Here is a 16,905-nt window from a genome sequence, read left to right as displayed (position 1 = left end):
CCCGGCTCGGTGCCGCCCGGCTCGGTGCCGCCCGGCTCGGTGCCGCCCCGCCCGGCAGCCCCGGAGCTCTCCGGCGGCCCGTGCCCCGCTGCAGCGGCGCGTCGGGAGCCGCGCTCACGGCTTTGCCTCGCCCCCGTGCACCCGTCAGTGCCGCGAACGCTCCCGGCTGAGGTTTTGGTTTTGTTCGTGAGGTTTTTGTGCGGGCAGAGAAAAGCCGCGGTTTGGGGGCGACCTGCAGCCCTCCGCCCGGCGCTGCTTTACTGGGGATTGCCAGGGCAGCTCCTAACGTCTGTAGCGCATCTCACTGCCCGTAGAGCGACTAAAGAAACACAGATGTTTTTTGGGCTGAAGAGCTTGGTTCTGAAATGTTGTGTAGTCATCTCCTAGTTAGTTACGAAACCACGAAAAGCATCGGTTTACTCGGGGTAAAACCCCTTTGTTAACTTCTCTCCCTGCCTTTTTCCCCCCTCAGTGGATATTTGGAGGTCATTCTCCAGTCATAGGATTTTCACCGTCTTCAGGTGTGGAATTTGTTCCTCTCTTCCCACCTGTGTACACATCTACGGTTCCGCCTCATGCTGGGAAAAACTGGATCGATAAAAGGCTGCCGAACTGCAAAGTAAGTCGAACGCTCATATTCTGAAGTCTGTTTAATGCTGGCGTATAGGGACTGTGTGAGCCGAAGAATACTTCTGGTTTTGTAAACTGTATTCAGTTATGCATGTATGCAGTTGTATGCAGGAGGGCAGCAGTCTGGCAGGGAAACCCCCACGGAGAGGGAATGTCGTGGGGGTGATGAGCGGAGGAGGGTACTTCAGTAGTGTTAAACCTTCAGCCTTGTGAAGTTATGCAAAGAATAAAATACCTTTACTGTTTATCTGCACTATGCTGAGTAAAATGCTTTAACTTCACTACCGGCTGAGATTTTGAGAGTTTCCATTTTCCCCTCCTGAGCACTTCCCCCTTTTTCGTCGGGGAGGGACATGGGGGTGCAGCGCAGGCAGCGTTGTCGTTGGGAGCTCTGCCAGCCCCGGGGCTGGTGCCAGCCTTTCACTCACGGTCCCAGGCCCTCGCGCTGCCCATCGTTATTTACATCCGTAAATTTAACGAGCTGAATAATTGAAATGAGGCTTTGTGACTGCAAGTTCCCATTTCCTTCCCTCATCCCTGTCCCTCCAACCTAGAAGATGACTGAGGTCTCTGAATTGCAGACAGACTTGCTCTGGAATAGCTCTGTCTTAGGCACAATTGGCTTCATTTATTATTTTCTATTTGTGGTGCTGCATAAGCTGATTATTCATGTTCAGAGCCAGTTAATTTTCTCATGATCAGCTAAACTCTGTCCACAACGCTTATGGAGCAGCATCAATCTGTTCTTGTAAGTTTGTCCCCAGACTGAGATACTTTCCACGTCATAACAATGAGTTAAAGATTAAAAAGAAAAATTGAGGAATAGAAATGAGAATAAAGTATTTCAAACCTTAATGTTTTTATTTGTGTTGGACAGATATACTTAAATAATGCATTTGCTCTGGATTCAGCATGGATACATCCTGAGGAATCAAGACTCTTCCAGGGAAATGAGAAGCCTCTATTAATGACAAATCAAGTAGCTATGGCTATAGCCAGGCCAGCTACTGCCTCCAGGCCTCTTCCCACAGTGGTGTTGGCACCTCAGCTGATACCAGGTTAGTAAATAATTAAGTATTTACCGCTTTTTATGCAACTCCAGAGAGGCATAAGCCATTTTCTAAAGTAAGGGTTTCATTCCATTCATTTGAAAATCTCTCAATTGATCTGGAACCTTGATGGCAGAGTGCTTTTCATCCCCTAAATTACTTTAAAAGAAAGAAGAGAACATATTAATTATAGAAGATTGCAACAGATTATTCTGTAGCTGGTTGTCTACTTCCAGAAAGATGGGGCAAGCCACCCTCGAGATACTTGGCTTGTTTTCAATTAACCAGAAAAAAAAAAATTACTGATACAGTTTGTGTGTGATTCTTCTATTTGCTGGAAATTGTAAGAATTTGATGTGGTTTGTATAGACAGTAATCAGCAGAGAAGAGTAACGGATCCATCATCTCATTAGAGCTCAGTTATGCACGGTGATATTTATGAAATAAATGACATTAATCCGCGTAACTCGGGTGTGTCCCAGCTGTTAATAGCAAAGCTAAGCTTTGTGATCGGAGGAGAACGAAGTAAGCTGCCGTAACGCTGAGTCTCTCTCTTTGTGGGTTACAGTATTAATTTGGAATAGCAGCTGTCTCACAGAAAGGATGGGGAACTAAGATGCTGCTGTGCTGATACTGAGACCAGTAACTTAAGTTCTGAAATTCAGAATTGGGATGTTCTTAATGGCTCGCTGTCTTGGATGGTGGTCGTTTGTTGGCAGAGGAGCCTTTGTTCCCTTGGTCTTTGCTGTGGGAAATACTCTGTGTTTTTGAGCCTGTGTAACACACAGGCAGGTTTATTGTATTTTTCCACAAAGACAGAAGTTCAGTGAGAGTGTGCTGGAACAGATGACTGTTTGGATTAATTTGCCAGGTTGATTAATTAGTGTGTTGAACAACTCAGATCAGCTCCCAGTTTTGATGTTTCTAGCAGCCCTTTACAGGAAGCTGCGCTCAGTCCTCGCCAGATCCAGGCGAAGCTCCGCGTAAGGACGCCACGGTGAGAACCCATTACATGAATGCATTCCCAGCTGGATGGCACAGGGAATGTCTGAGCTGTGTTCCCAGACAGGATGCATTGCTTGAAGTGCTTTTTTAATGACAAATGCAGTGGTGAGGAAGGAGTTTGGCACAGCTGCACGAATGCACGTGTGGTGGAAGGGTTGGTAGCCTGGTACCTGGTAATCTGGCTTGAATTTACCTGCTGGCTGTGTGTGCTGCTCTGAGTGTTGAGAGAGCTCTGTGCTGAACTGTCGGCTCAGAAAATGCACTGAAAACCGAGAGTTTGAAATGATGTTATACTTACTCTTTATATGTGAAATAAGTATATGTGGTAGCTGACTGGGAGAGCTGGCGAGGCAGAGCGGTGGGTCTGCCCAGCCGAACGGCAAGGTTGGGATCCCGAAGTAGCAAAGGGAAGCTATGTTGTCTCTGAAGATTTCCTTCCTGGTGAACAATATGTGTACAGCCAGGTGTGTGTTGACAGATCTTCAGATGGATCAAACTGGTGCTGATCCATTTTCTTATTGTTCTCCTGCTGTAGAAGGTTTCTGGTAGAATTACCCTGAATGGTGTCTTTTTTCCTGCTAATACAAAGTCTGTCTGCTGTTAACTCCGTCCCTGACCTGTCACTGCTTACATTTCAAATTGAACTTGGTGTGTGACCAAGTTGCGTGGTTGCTTGTTTTGTCTTTTCTCTGGCTCTGCCTTTCCCCTCTTTTTCCATCCATTGATTGTTTTCACGTTGCCTTCTCTGTTCAGGGCTGCGTCCAGCGCTGTGCTTCTCAGGTGCTCGGTGCTGCAGCCTCACCTTCCTCTCTGCCCCAGTTACATGTAGTCATGCTACACCTAATTCTGGTTGCTGCTTTTACAGGACAGATTTATGACAGAGCCTTTTTCTGCACGTCTCTGAATTTTTCTTCCAATCCTTTTTCCTTCAATGTATGGCAACTTCTTTGACTATTGCAGCTCCTCTCTTGAGCTCCTTTCAGAATGCTGCTCTTAAGGCTGCGCTGCACGGACAGAGGTTGTTGCTGGTAAAACTCCTGACTCATTCACCTCTGCAGGTTTTACCCGTCGGGCTCCTTCCCCGTGCCACTAGCAGCCTGGCACAGCACAAGCTCCTGCTCTTCCAGGAGAGTGCTCAGCATTTGCTGCCCTCCTTTTCAGAAAGCTCTCCGTGTTCCCCTGCGAGTGGGAGAGGTGCAGGGGAGGGTGTGAAGACACCCCCGCAGCTGACTTCTTAAATCTTCCCATCCCTCTCTAAGTGTTTTTTTTTCTGACCGATGCAATCCATGCATCAGGTGGATGCTAGTCAAGTACTGTGCCCTGAGGTCTGTGTGCTCATGAAGGCAGATGTGCATGTTTGTAACACTGCTGCCAGAATGGGAAGATGTGATATCAGTGCGTTACAGCCCGATCAGAAGCTGCTTCCAAACATACTTAAAGTTCCTAGGAAGTGTTATGGTAGTACTTGAAGTATTTCCTATATAATCTTTACAGTTAATATGAAGAGTAATAAAAATACTGAGAGCAAATTGCGTAGTTAAGTGGTTTAAACTGAGAGGTTAATAAGCTTTTTGCAGGCTACGTGGCTGTATTCATTGTAAGAGCCTATCTTACAGGCAGGTTTGCCTTCCACAGTTATCAGTAATGATATAATTGTTTTCTCAGTGTATCAGCAATCTTACAAAGATAAAGGAATGAGGCTTTGGCGTTTGGTGAATGGTAATGCCTGTAATTTCACAGCTGTGAGTACGAGGTGTTATTTTCTGTAAGAAAAAGAAGCTGCTATTATTCTCCAATATATTACAAAACATGAATTTATGTACTTACAATTCTGTGCATCTAAAGTGAATAATGACACTTTATTTTCCCACCTAGAGGTGATAGCTGGTTTTATGTCTGTTGGACTCATTATTGTAAGCGAGGAAGGCAGCGTCGAGGTATTTTTGCAGAGAAAGGATTAATACTTCTGTCACCTGTGTTGTGCTGCCGGCCACGTGGATGGAGTCGCGGCCGGTTTGGACCGAGTCAGCTATGTCTGTGTTAGCTGTGCTGTCTGGCTTTCCTCTGCTGAAGGAGCTTCTTGGAAGCTTCCCTCAGAGCACCAGGAATTAGCTGTCCTGGGTAGTTAATTTCTCTGGAACGATCTCTGCTTTGCACTGAGGCATTTGGGTTTCAGCACTGAGCTTCCCGTGGGGAGCAGCATCCCAGGCACGGCTCTGCTGGGGACAGGGTTACAGAGGTACACGTTACCTTCCTCCCTGCTGCCTCCTGCGCGTCCCTGCGTGGCTGGTGGCCTATGGAGGGAGCCTTGGTTCCACCGTTCAGGTGAAAGCTGTAGCCCTCTGGTCCTTGACGTTCGCTTTTCTGTTCCTGATGGCAGTAAAGCTGCTTTCAACACGCGTTCCTGCAGTTTGGCGTTTCTGGCTTTGAAGAGCATTGCTGACAGCAGTTCCCTGTTAAGCCACGTGTTCCTACTGGCACGTGGAAGCAGGCTTTCACGGGAAAACCTGGTGAACAAGCCTTTCATCTAGCCTTCTGCAAGGGAAGGTTCAGGAGGTACAGGTGGAAGTATCTTATCTCTGTAGGAGGGGGCTTTACGAACTGCAGGTGGGAGAGCGGCGAGCAGAGCCTGCCTGGGCAAACACCGAAGCTGGTCCCACCTCCATCGTGTGCACCAGCGGCTGGCACGTGGAGGGGGAGTGAAAGAGGCATCCTGGCTGAGCACAGCAGAAATCCATGGATTTTGGTACGTTGAAATGATGGGTTTCAGCATGTGGCCCTTGAAATCAGTGTATGACTCCTGCTCGTTGAAGGGTGACTGTGAAATGTGAGGTTTGCAGCTCGGTGCCTCCTGTGACCGTGGGCATGGTCCCACATCGCACGGGCTCAAAAGCTTGTAGGGACTGAAAGCTTCCTGGCTCTACAGCAGTGCCACTGCAGCGCGATGTGTCATGCTATACCTGGCAGCACGACGGTAATGTAACATCTCCTTCCTGAAGGCTGTAATACTGCGTAGCTTTGGGCAGAGCACCTGTGGACAGCCTCAGGAGATGTGCAGGGAGATTCTGCAGAGGGACCGGAGGGTCCGTACCTGAACCAAGTCCTGTCTGCAGCCGGTGCTGGGAGGTCTCAGAACTGAAGATCGCTTCCGTTAGCGCTGCTGATGGTTGATGGAATAAAGGCCCTCAAACTTTTCTAGGGGCAAGTGTCACAGGCAGTGGCTCAGCCCAACAGTCTGGGGACTTGGTAGCCTTGCAAGAGCGGTGTCTGCAGGAGCTTCAGTGTAAATGGAGCCTGGATGCTGCCTCCTGCACGTCCTGCTCAGAGCTGAGTAAACTCAGATGCTTCATCTGTTTTTGTTTTTGAAACATTCGGCAGTCCTCAAATGTATTTTTTTTTTTTTTTAAACACACTTCAACATAAATTGCATTTTCTTACTGGTCTTGTGTTGTACTGGCCCTGGTACTTGCCCAGAGAGGCTGTGGCTGCCCCATCCCTGGAGGCGTTCAGGACCAGGCTGGATGAGGCCCTGACCTAGTGGGTGATGTCCCTGCCCGTGGCAGGGCTTGGAACTGGGCGATCCTTGAGGTCCCTTCCAACCCAAGCCATTCCATAAGTCTATGGACTTCTGCAGCAGTAGCCGCTAAGCTGTCTGCAGAACAATACGTTACGGAGAACGTGCTGTGTTCGTGGAGGTCTCCTGCGGGGAGCCTGGTCAGTCAGAGCACTAAGTGCTGTGAGTTGGTACTGAAGAAGTGAAAGCCTTTTAATTGTTTTGATCTTTAACGAAATGCTCTCAGTATTTCAGTATTTTTTTTCATTGGGGTCAATCCAAACTGGAATGAAGACTGTGTGTTGGTCTCCTTGATGGAAGATAGTCTTCTTAAAGCAGATTTTTTTTTTTTTTATGGGAAGATTTTTCAACAGAAGATGTTTTCCACTAAGTCAAAGTTTCTTTCCTTCCTCTACACTTCAACAGGGTCTCTGTGCTCAAAAACAGCCACTTTGCTCTTTCATCCATTGACAGTGAAATCACAAATATCAGGAAGATGAGTTCATTTATAAGTTCACAAAATTACTTTAGCATTACTGATCCTGTGTGGATTAGAATTATTTGATCCTTCCCATTCATATTCACTTTCTTTCTTTCAATCCCACTAACCTTTGCAGAACTGAGCCAATGTTTTTCATAGCAAGTATCTGTTAGAATTTGTGTATGTATACAGATAGATAATTTCAGTTTAAATTGAAGACAAACCTATAAAGGAAGGCAATTTCTTTGTATATAAAAATTTGGTCAATTTCCCTTTGAAAAGTTGTATGGTTTTGAACAAATTTGTTATACATGACACAAAAGAGCTCTGACCTTCTCTGGTTTCTAAACCAGGCTGAAATTGAGACTTTTAATGCCAGGAATCCTGTACAAAGCCTGCAAGCTGGGGGAGACTTACCTTGCTATTCTTCTCATGCTTCCGCATTGGCAAAGGCACAAAAAGAAAATGTCTATTTTGAGTGGTCTGTGAAAAGATGGACACTGATGGGACACGGTATGCCTCTGGATGCTCTTTTCATCTCTGATACTGGAGAGGGGAGAGTTGGTCAGCTCTGGAGAGGGGAGCTGGGGCTGAGCCCACAGCAGAACGTGTTGGGGTTCAGATATAACGGCTGGGGAAGAGGAGACCCCAGCTGCGAAAGCCAGACTCAGACCTGGAGCCTGGAAGAGCTGAAACGTCACGAAAGCCGTTTGTGGAGCGGTCAGGCCCTGCGGAGAGGAGCACTGAAGTCCTTGGGAATGCTTGGCTTCAGTTGCAGCCTTTGTGACGTCTTTGTTTTGTTTATTAAATCTGTGCTTTTTGGTGCTCTTTGTGTTATCTACTCAAACCAAGTACAAACCTTAGCCCCAGTAAGATGGGTTTTCACTTCAGTAAATAAGGCTACCTGCAGTATGTTTGTGGCAAAGGCTTGTAGTTCTGACCTGCTTGTCATGTTTTCCTACCCGGTCCCAAGACCCCATTACACAGAAATTCATCTCTTGGGGATTTGCAGAGGCTGTTAGTGTTTGTGAGGAGCCAGGTATTTTTACTACATGTGGGCATAAAAGTGAGCCATTAGTGGTGCTGTTACTGGCAGACGTGTGCAATACCAGGTAACACACATAAAAGGCTGTGTTTTTTTTCTTCCCTCTTGGCTTCAGAAGATAGGGAAATCAATATGTTTTCCTTTGTATTGGGATAAATATGCTATTTAAGTCAACCCATTGCTTCGTGCTATTGATTGATAAGTACTGCTTCAAGCTGCTCAGCACCTGAAATTTCGAGCCAGTTCAGGTAGCAGGGCCAGCAGCTTCTCCACAATCCGAATTCTGCAAGAATAAATACTGGTATTATAAATTTATGTGCTGTAGGCCTTCCAAGTATTTGTGCTTGATAAAAAGACTGAGTTCCCTGCAAGAAGCACCTGGAGCTTCTGTTAAAACCACAGCTGGCATCAAACCCAGCCGCGCGGTGCCATGCTACATGGGAACGTGGTGGGAGCGCGGTGCCAGGCGGCTCCTGGGCACTGGTGGGGGGCAGGAGAGCACCGAAGCACCCAGTGGGCGGCTGTGCTTGTAAGCTGCTGTCCGGTGATTCTTGGATTGTGACAGGAAGGGCTTCACCAAGAAGCAACCGTGTCTCCATCTTCGGGTCTCAAACCCACGAGCTCCGAAGCGCACCTCCCTGGTGTATTTGGAGTGCTGGCCAGGTAAGCCTCCCAGAACGCCTGGAGTTAGTGATACACCAGGTCAGGTGCTCAAGCAGCGTGATGTAGGTTCAGTTTAACACTTCCCATTTCTTCGCCGTTTGTAAATGCTTACCTAAGGTTTTCTGCTGGGGCAGATTCCCTGCTCGGTGTTCTTCGCCAAGGCTTGCGGCCTTCCCGCTAGCCAGCCCTCGCCCAGCGGCTCAGCGTCGCTGTGACAGCCCGGCCTGCCGACCTGGGAGCAGGGGGGCGGGCAGAACTGACAGAAACAGGTTCAAAAAAAAGTGTTTTATTGTTTTTGGTAGGTATAGCATACTCGGGTGGGTAGTTTGTGTGTATCCTCCTTAGAGCTAAACGGACTCCTGTGGGAAGTACGGGACTGGAATGACATCCTGGTCTGCCAAAGTGCATCGGTCCTGTTGGCTCCATGGTTCCAGAAAATACCTTCACAATGGTGAGTGGAGCAAGGAAGGACAATATCTAGTGTTTGTTCCCAATGGTTTGTAGTAAGAACCCTTTTAGTCCCACTGATGAATAAAACAGTAAGAGTAATTTATCTTCCCAGTTGCTATCAATTTAAAGGCCTGAGTACATTCCTTAAATGTACTGGTCATGGTATTTACGTGTATCTAGAGGTAGGGTAAGTATCTGTATTTATTATTAAGATGATACTCATGTTCAAACTTAGCGTTTAATATTCAGCGACCTTTTAATGCTAACGGTCGCTTTTATATCTAACCAATGATTTTTGTCAGCAGATGATCAAGGTGCAGGGTTTTCAGAAGCACTGAGGCTGCAGCTGGTGGTTGAAGCAGCGTTGAGATGCTTTCTCCTGGCACCCCGCGGTGGCCGGGCAGCCACCCGCAGGGAGGTTGTGCTGCGGGCACAGCTCTGGGAGAGGGGCTGCTTCTGGGTTTCTTGAGTAAATCGTCAGGTTTGTCCTGTTGTGTCAGCTTAGCTCGTGTTTTAACATCCCACTTGCGTTGCTGGCCAGGGCAGTGTCTGACACCACTGCTGTCGGTCCACGGAAGGTGGCTGGGAGGCAGTGCTGTAAGGTGCCAGGGCCCGGAGCAGCTGGCGAGGTGAGTGCTGTGCCCCTGCCTGGAGCAGCAGAGCCCTGTCTGGGGATGAGGTCTGAGGCAGAAGCCGAGTGTCCCTGCGTACCTTTCCTTATCCTGTTCCCCCTGTTCTGTGGCTTGGCCTCCAGGAGGGAGGGTTGGACAGCGACAGCCAGTTTAACTCATTTGAACTATGTTCTTTTTTTTCCATATCAAAAGACAGTTGTTGTCAGTTTTAATACCGATAATAGTCTAACAAGTTTATTAAAGAGCTGTCATCTCAGACTTCATTATCTCTTTTTTTTTTTTTCCTTAAAGACTCTACAGATGAAGGGAAAGGGAATAAGGGATACTAAACAATAATTCACACTTGAAATGCTTTGTTCTTTCTTCTGGAGTTGTTTTTTCACACATCTTCAGAAGAAGTGCTGTGTTTTATGACAGCTGTTGCACGAAGCTAAGTGTCCCGGGCACCCCCTGCACCCTGCGGGTCGGGGGCACCCGTCTCCCCGTGCTGCTCTGGTAACACCGGTGGAGCATGCCGGGGTGTGGAGCTTCACACCAGCACTTCATCCCTGCTCCCCACCTGGCTGCCAGCAAGAGCTCATCAGGGAGCTTTCTGTGACAGCTGTAATGCTTGTCAAAACTTATTGACTCCAGGCTGGAGCGGTAAGTGGCAACCCTACGCTGCAGAATAGGTCCCCAGCCAGTGGACTAGACCTGAGGATTCATCTGGTTGTGTTGTACTGTTGTGCAAAAATCCCCCTTCTAGTCTGCAGCTGCTTTAGGCAGCATCAGCTGAGATCCAGTGAGCGTTTCTGAAGTGTCTTTGTAAGCACAAATGATAGACTTCTTAATTTTTTTTAGATAGTAGATTGTGCCTATGTAGATGCAGAAAATTGAGTAACAGGTGGACTGTGCAGCGTACTGGTGCCCAGAGAACAGCGGGGTGACTGTGGCCAGGGCGGGGAGGAGGGAAAGTAGCTTGAGCCTCGAAAGAAACAGGGGAAGGCAGTCCGGGTATTTAGTGATGAATAGCACAAAGCTTTATGAGTAAAGTAAAAAATATATTTGGTTTAAAATGAAGTTGAAATGGCGTATGTCCCTCTGTGGGTGAGGATTGAGCTTGGTGTTACTAACTTCACTGACGCTCCGGTGAAAGTATTTAACCAACCTATATTTAATTGGTATTGAATTTCATACAACTTCCGTAACACGCATGTCTGTTGGACAGCCTTCAAAATATTTATTACTTTAAGTGTACGTGGGAAGTATTACAAATCCCTTAGGGTGCTACTCAATACTTGGCATCTTTTTCTACCAGTAGTGAGTCCTTGTGTTCTTCTCATAAAGTACCAAAGATCATTTGCATAGGGTTGAAATTTTGGGCGACTGGGAAGTTTTGATATAAATTGAGTGTTGTGTGGTTCCGTGTGTCTGGCATCCCCATATGTGGATAGAGATACTTCAGCACATTGATGTGGAACTCTGTTTGTGTCAGAATTGTCTTTGAGTTCTTTCAGGTGGAAAAGAAGAGGCAGCAAGGTCAGTGTTTGAGGTAGTGTCCAGTTGTCCTGCCAGCAGGAGGTCCTCCTAAAGCCCCAGAGCTCTTCCAGAGCCTTTGTTGGGCACTTGCAGTAGCGAATGGATTGAAAGGGGGAGAAAAAAAAAGGCATTTGAGTGGGTTTTTAAAAGAAAAGGAAATACGTTTCTGTATTTTTTTTCCTCAATGACAGTCAAAAAGTTCAAAAAGGTCTTTAACCTGTTTGATCTTTTTCCTCCTCTTATATTTCTTTAATATAGGTCTTTGGGGAGATGCACGTGTTTTTCAGGTAAAGATGTTCTCCTGTAGGCAGAACTGAAGAAACAGACTGAAGGACTAAATAGCCAAGTGTAATTCCAAATGTATTAAATTACACGTACAGTAAATTTGCACAACACGTGTATATATATGTGTGTTTTTTCTAAAAGAGAAGGTCTTGAATTAAATTACCCTGTTTTAAATTGCCCTGTTACGTCGCCTTCGCTGCGTTTCACCACCTTTGCTTAATTGTCTCTGAATAATCTCTTCACTGCTTCCTCAGCTGCTCTCCGCTCCTCAGTAGTGTCACACACAAGTCTCAGACGTCTCCCCTAATCGGCTTGCTGGAGGGGAGCAGAGGTGGCAGTCTGGGGAAGAAGAGCAAAGTGGGTGGTGGTGTTGTCTTACTGCCCCGAATGCAGCATGCCTTGGCAAAAACAGACCAGGAGAAGCAACCGTTGCTATTTTTTCCCCTCAAGCGTATTTTGGTGATAGTATTTTCCTACTACTTGCAAAGCATTTGACTCTTGAAATTCAAGTAAATGAAGTCATTAAGTGTGATTCTAAGAAACCCTTCCCAGAACTTTTTGGAAATACTTGAGTGAAATCGGGTTTGTTTCTGAGAAGAGCTGCTTCTCTCCAGCTACACCGAATGCCGAAGAAAATCCCAATCTCTGAAGTCGTGTCCTGGGCCAGGCTCCAATAGGAGTTTGCTTTGGCAATCATATTTTGTCTTTGAGCCTGGTAAATTGCTGAGATGGGTTGCTCAGCTGACTGCAAAGGAAGAGATGGGCTTGATGACCCCCAGGCACCCTGCTGGTGATACGCTCTCAAGTATTAACAATTACAGGGGTAGTCCTTGCTTGATGGAATTATTTAGTAGGAGAGAGGGAGAGAGAACCTCATCAAAGGCAGGGAAATCACCGAAACTTCTCTTTCGGCTGACTCATGAAACTTTAATAACGGAATTGATGTAACTTTAATAAGGAAGCCCTGCTAACTCTACTGCTTCAAGACTTTTATTCTTCTGTGCTCATAGCAGACTTGGGCTGTCCAAGCAGTGGAGGCTTCGGTTATTTTGCTGCGTTCCTGGGCTCTTTGGGGGATTTGCATCTTCTCCAAAATAAGAATCAATTGAGAAGTAAACAACCTTTCTGCTTGTGTACCCTGTAGGAAGCCAGTAGGAAAGTAATTTTTCCATGCAACATTAATTTTCATCAGAGTTACAGAAGGCATTTTGTTGATTTCTTTCTTCCCACCTGAGGGTTGTTGGAATTAGCAGTGAGTGTGATTTCTTGGGGGCGAGGTGTTTAACCTGACCAAAGAGCTGTGTTAGTTCTCACGTGAATAAACGTGAAAACTGGTAAAATGGCTGGGGTAGTTGGACACTGATATTTTCGATATTTCCATTGTGACTTTGGCAGAATAATCTATTTTTATCTATCAGTGGTTGAATGATTAAAGCTTTATTATTGTTTGTTAGTGTTTGTTTTTGCCTCCGTGCCTGTCGTATTAGTGTGTGTGCAGGTATTTTAAATGGGTCCTGCTTGGAGCTGACAAATGCAGTAGCGATAATGGAATTTTTCTGTGGTGCTTGCTGAAAACATTGACTTCTGTTTTGCTAAGAGAGCTTATTTTGTTGGCAATAATTATTACAAAGAGTTGGAAGCAAAGCTGCCAAAAGTTAGCACAATGGATAACCTCCAGAGCCCCAATTAGCTCCAACCAGAACATATTCCTTCCCAAACACTGACCCACCTTTCTTCCCCAGTGCTGAGAACAAAACAGCACTTGGCAGCTAAAATGCAAAAAGTTCCAGGTGTGTGAATGCAGAGGAGGATCTAAACCCCTGGGTGAGGTCGCTGGGCTTCAGAGCTGGGCTGTGGCTGGGAGGGGGCTTGTTGGAGGTACGTCCACCACCGCTGACCGTGGCAGCACCTCCAGCCCGAGGCACGATGCCGAGCTGCCTTCGCACCTCCTGACGTGTCCTGGGCCATGCCTGGCGGGCAGCGGGTGCTCCGGGGCCAGGCGGAGGTACCAAAAATCTGGGAAGTGTAAGAGATGCCTGCTGTGGTGTGTCTGAGCAAACAGTGATTTTTTGCAGAGCTACAGTTGGCTCTTACTGCCTGAAGGATTTCCACATGAACTGCAAACATTTGCTAAATAACATAATAAGCTAATGATTGCTTAATTTTTGAATACATAGCTCAGTATAGAGGGAGGAACAGCTGGTGTTTGTCAAATTAGGTTTTTTTCCTTAAGACTTTTTACTACTCATTTCCTTGTTTATTTAGCATACTTAGACAAGATTGAGCTCTAAAGGTCTACCCCTTAAGCTCGTTAGACTTCAAGGTAAATCTTACACAGTCAAAAGTGAACTCGAGCCTACATTCGGTGGACAACTTCTGAGTTCCTCTGTAGGATAATTAGAATTTCCTGCATGGCATGTTTTCAAGATGAATGTTACTATTAAATAAAACTTGCAAAACTCAGGTATTTGCTGGCATCTAACAGGACAACAGTGCAGTGTGTAACACTAACCATGGATGTTGAATGTAACGGGTAACACAAAGGTTCAGATTTGGAATCAGAGGGCTAATATTTAGGAAAAGTCAGCATAGTTGCCAAGCCATGGCGGATGGAGTAAATACTGGTCAATACATTCAACCTGTTGACTTCATTTATTATTGATTTTTTCATTTAAATTTAATAACTGCACAGCTTATGTATCACCCAGTATTACTTCACTTTGTCCCTCCAGGTTATAGTGGTATGTTCACGTGCGTGGGGTTTAAATACCTCAGAATGCACTGAGCACAGGCTCAGACTTACAGAGTAACGGCAGCGAGGGGGGCAAGGGCTCTGGTGCTGCATGAGCCCCATGGCCTTGGACAAGGCATTGTATAAAATAAAACTTGCATTTAAGCAGTGCCATTACGTGTGCTTTTTGCAGAAAATTCAAAGGTTTCAAAAGCAGTGTTGAAGTATTTTCAGTACCTAGCATCTCATGAAGGTGGGCTCGCGTAGTGGAAGCCAGGGGGAGAGCGTTCCATGTAGTTGTGCCAACTTGTGTTAGAACTCAGAATGCTGAAAACATCCTGACGTAAATCCACTGGTTTCCAATTAAAAATGTCATATCTCATTCTTCCACAGGTGGTTGCCAGAATAGCCTTAAACCGGTCAGCAGCAATCAAACCCTCGCGTTGGCCGCAGCAGCCACTGCGGCGATGATGTCGGTGGAGTCTGAAGCCCCTCAAGGACCTTCACCCCCGAGCATCCAACCCTGCCATGTGCTGACCTTCTCACCTATCAAAATTCCACTGCTGACTTCGCCTTTTCCAGGTAAGGCTACTCCTGGTGGCTTTAAGAAGCAGCTTAAGGCACTTTGCAACGGAGAGAGCCTTCTGTGTATGAATCTTGTTGCCAGTGTGCTCTGGGAAATGCTTAGTGGATACAGGTGTTTTTCTGGAATTAAAGTTATTTTTTCTGGTACTGCTTAGAGGTGCTTTCTGAAAGTGTGTTAAAAGTGAGTTCAGAACCCTGTATGCATTAGTAGTTCTTAGGTATGCTGTGACATTTTGGGGTACTATGTGAACTGAGTTGCATCCTCTATCACATCAGTGCCTTCTGTAAGAAAACGTGGCCTTAATGGCATGCAGCCTTTGCAGCAGATCCTCAGGTTGTGGTGCTGGCAGCTGAAAGGTATCTGCTAGAAACAGAATCACAGAATATCCCAAGTTAAAGCAACCCACTGGGACCATCAACTCCAACTCCTGGCTCCATGCAGGCCTACCCAGAAACCAAACCCTACGTCTGAGAGTGTTCCCCTAACTCTGTGTGTGCTCTGGCAGGCTCGGTGCTGTGCCCACGTCCCTGGCAGCCTGTCCCAGTGCCCGACCACCTCTGGGTGCAGAACCTTTCCCTAACCCCCACCCTGACCCTCCCCTGTCCCAGCTCCATGCCGTTCCCTCGGGTCCTGTCGCTGTCCCCAGAGAGCAGAGCGCAGCACCTGCCCCTCCGCTCCCCTCGGGAGGGCTGCCAAGAGCTGTAGATGTACAATAATATTTAAGACAAGCAGGTGGTTTGGCTGTCTATAAAGTATACGGGAGGAATGGAGCCATGGTTTTCTACTTCTCATGGTTGGATGTGTTGCTTACTGGGAAAGCTCCTGTTTTCTTAGCGTGACATCATGTAACAACTTTCTGAACGTGATACCTTGGGAGACACTGGCATCACTAACTCGCTGTGGAAATCTGTCTAAGTCTTTGGGGTATAGTTTGAAACTATTTGTGCTTTGAATGCTTAAGTGTATATTTTTTTGAAATACAGTATACCCATTACGTTTAAAATTTTATTTTTGGTGCATTTTGCATCTTTTTGATACTTGAAGTGTAACGCGGCAAAATATAGCGAGATTAAAATTTGTGGGAAGTTTGCAGTTACGATATTAGCTGTTCAGATGAAATCTTTGTATGAAAAATGTATCTCAGTAATTATTGCTCCTGTTGAGCAGTCATTAGAGCCGCTCCGATAAGTGACTGCCGAGGAAGTTCGGCAGGGTGTTTATCCTCAGGGAGTCTGAGGAGCAAGCGTTCCCGTGGGAATAAAGCCTTTCAGACTCGAAGACAGGGCTGTGCTCTCATCAGAATATTGTCCGGGTTTGACTGGCCCAAAGGGGGGTTCCCTGCCAGCTGGTGTCGTGAGGGACAAGGAATATGGGGTGGCTGTCGGGGAGCTGCCGCTGCTGGGTCTGGCTGGGCACCGACTGCTGCGTGGTGAGCAACCGTGTTGTGCATCCCTTGTTTTGGGTAGGTGTCATGTATCTATTTCTCTTCCTTTTCTGTCCTATTAAAGTGTATCCCAGCCCCCGAGGTGTACCTGTTCTCTGGTTCCCTCCCCATCGCTGCGGGGCTGTGAGCGAGTGGCCGTGTGGTGCTGAGCTGCCTCCAGGATAAGCCCCAACAGCCCTTGGAGTTGCTGTGGGTTGGGGTAACAACGGAGCTGACCAGATCTTAGTGTCTGTGGGCTGTTCAGACCAGCACGGTCCTGTTGCTATGCCTCCTGCACGTGCTTCCAGTGTCGTGGACGGTTACACAACTATTGAAGAACACCGCCCAGAGGTCTGCCCTGAGGCAGGACGGCAGCGGGTGCAAGGTGTGTGGGAGGGCGTGGGCAGGTATTTATCAGGATTGTCACCCCCCATGGCTTTGGGATTCAGCCCTGAACGAATGCGGAATCCTAAAAAGATGATAGTGTTTTAGGAAGGTATGCCCTGATCCTGGTCTGGCTGTGCCCGTCAGACGCTCTCGGTACTGTTCAGCTCCATCCAGAGGAAGCAAATGCCTCTGGGCCTGGATGTCTGGTTCAGGCCCCACAGCTGAGCCAGAACCACCCCGTGCTGCTATCAGTCATCCCTGTGTTCAAGGAGAAGCAGTGGATGCGAAAGCCAGGCCGCTTAGTAAAGGCAGAAACTTGACTAAGAGGGGAAGGAGGAAGAAGAGGATGAAGCAGGCTACTCCGAAGCAGGCCCATCGTGGAGGAGGAGGAGGAAGAGGCAGATCTCATGAACGAGGCAGTGATTGCCCGAATCCCTGTCCCTGGGTGAGCTGCAGGATATGCAGAA

General features: G+C 47.1%; 1 protein-coding gene across 1 annotated transcript in view; it reads left to right on the top strand.

Annotated features, from left to right (window-relative positions):
* Nucleotides 1-16,905, top strand: part of TCERG1L (transcription elongation regulator 1 like) — a gene marked incomplete at its 5' end in the record, with an annotated part of 102,397 nt that overhangs the window by 26,658 nt on the left and 58,834 nt on the right. Inside the window, 3 exons of the mRNA XM_035330119.1 lie at nucleotides 473-619; nucleotides 1,508-1,688; nucleotides 14,436-14,624. Coding sequence (XP_035186010.1) covers nucleotides 473-619; nucleotides 1,508-1,688; nucleotides 14,436-14,624 — 517 coding nt within the window. The remainder of the gene's footprint in view (nucleotides 1-472; nucleotides 620-1,507; nucleotides 1,689-14,435; nucleotides 14,625-16,905) is intronic.

This window comes from Oxyura jamaicensis, chromosome 6, assembly GCF_011077185.1.
Source record: "Oxyura jamaicensis isolate SHBP4307 breed ruddy duck chromosome 6, BPBGC_Ojam_1.0, whole genome shotgun sequence".
NCBI lineage: Eukaryota > Metazoa > Chordata > Aves > Anseriformes > Anatidae > Oxyura > Oxyura jamaicensis.
Note: the sequence above shows the minus strand (reverse complement) of the source record. Positions and strands in the feature narration are given on the sequence as shown.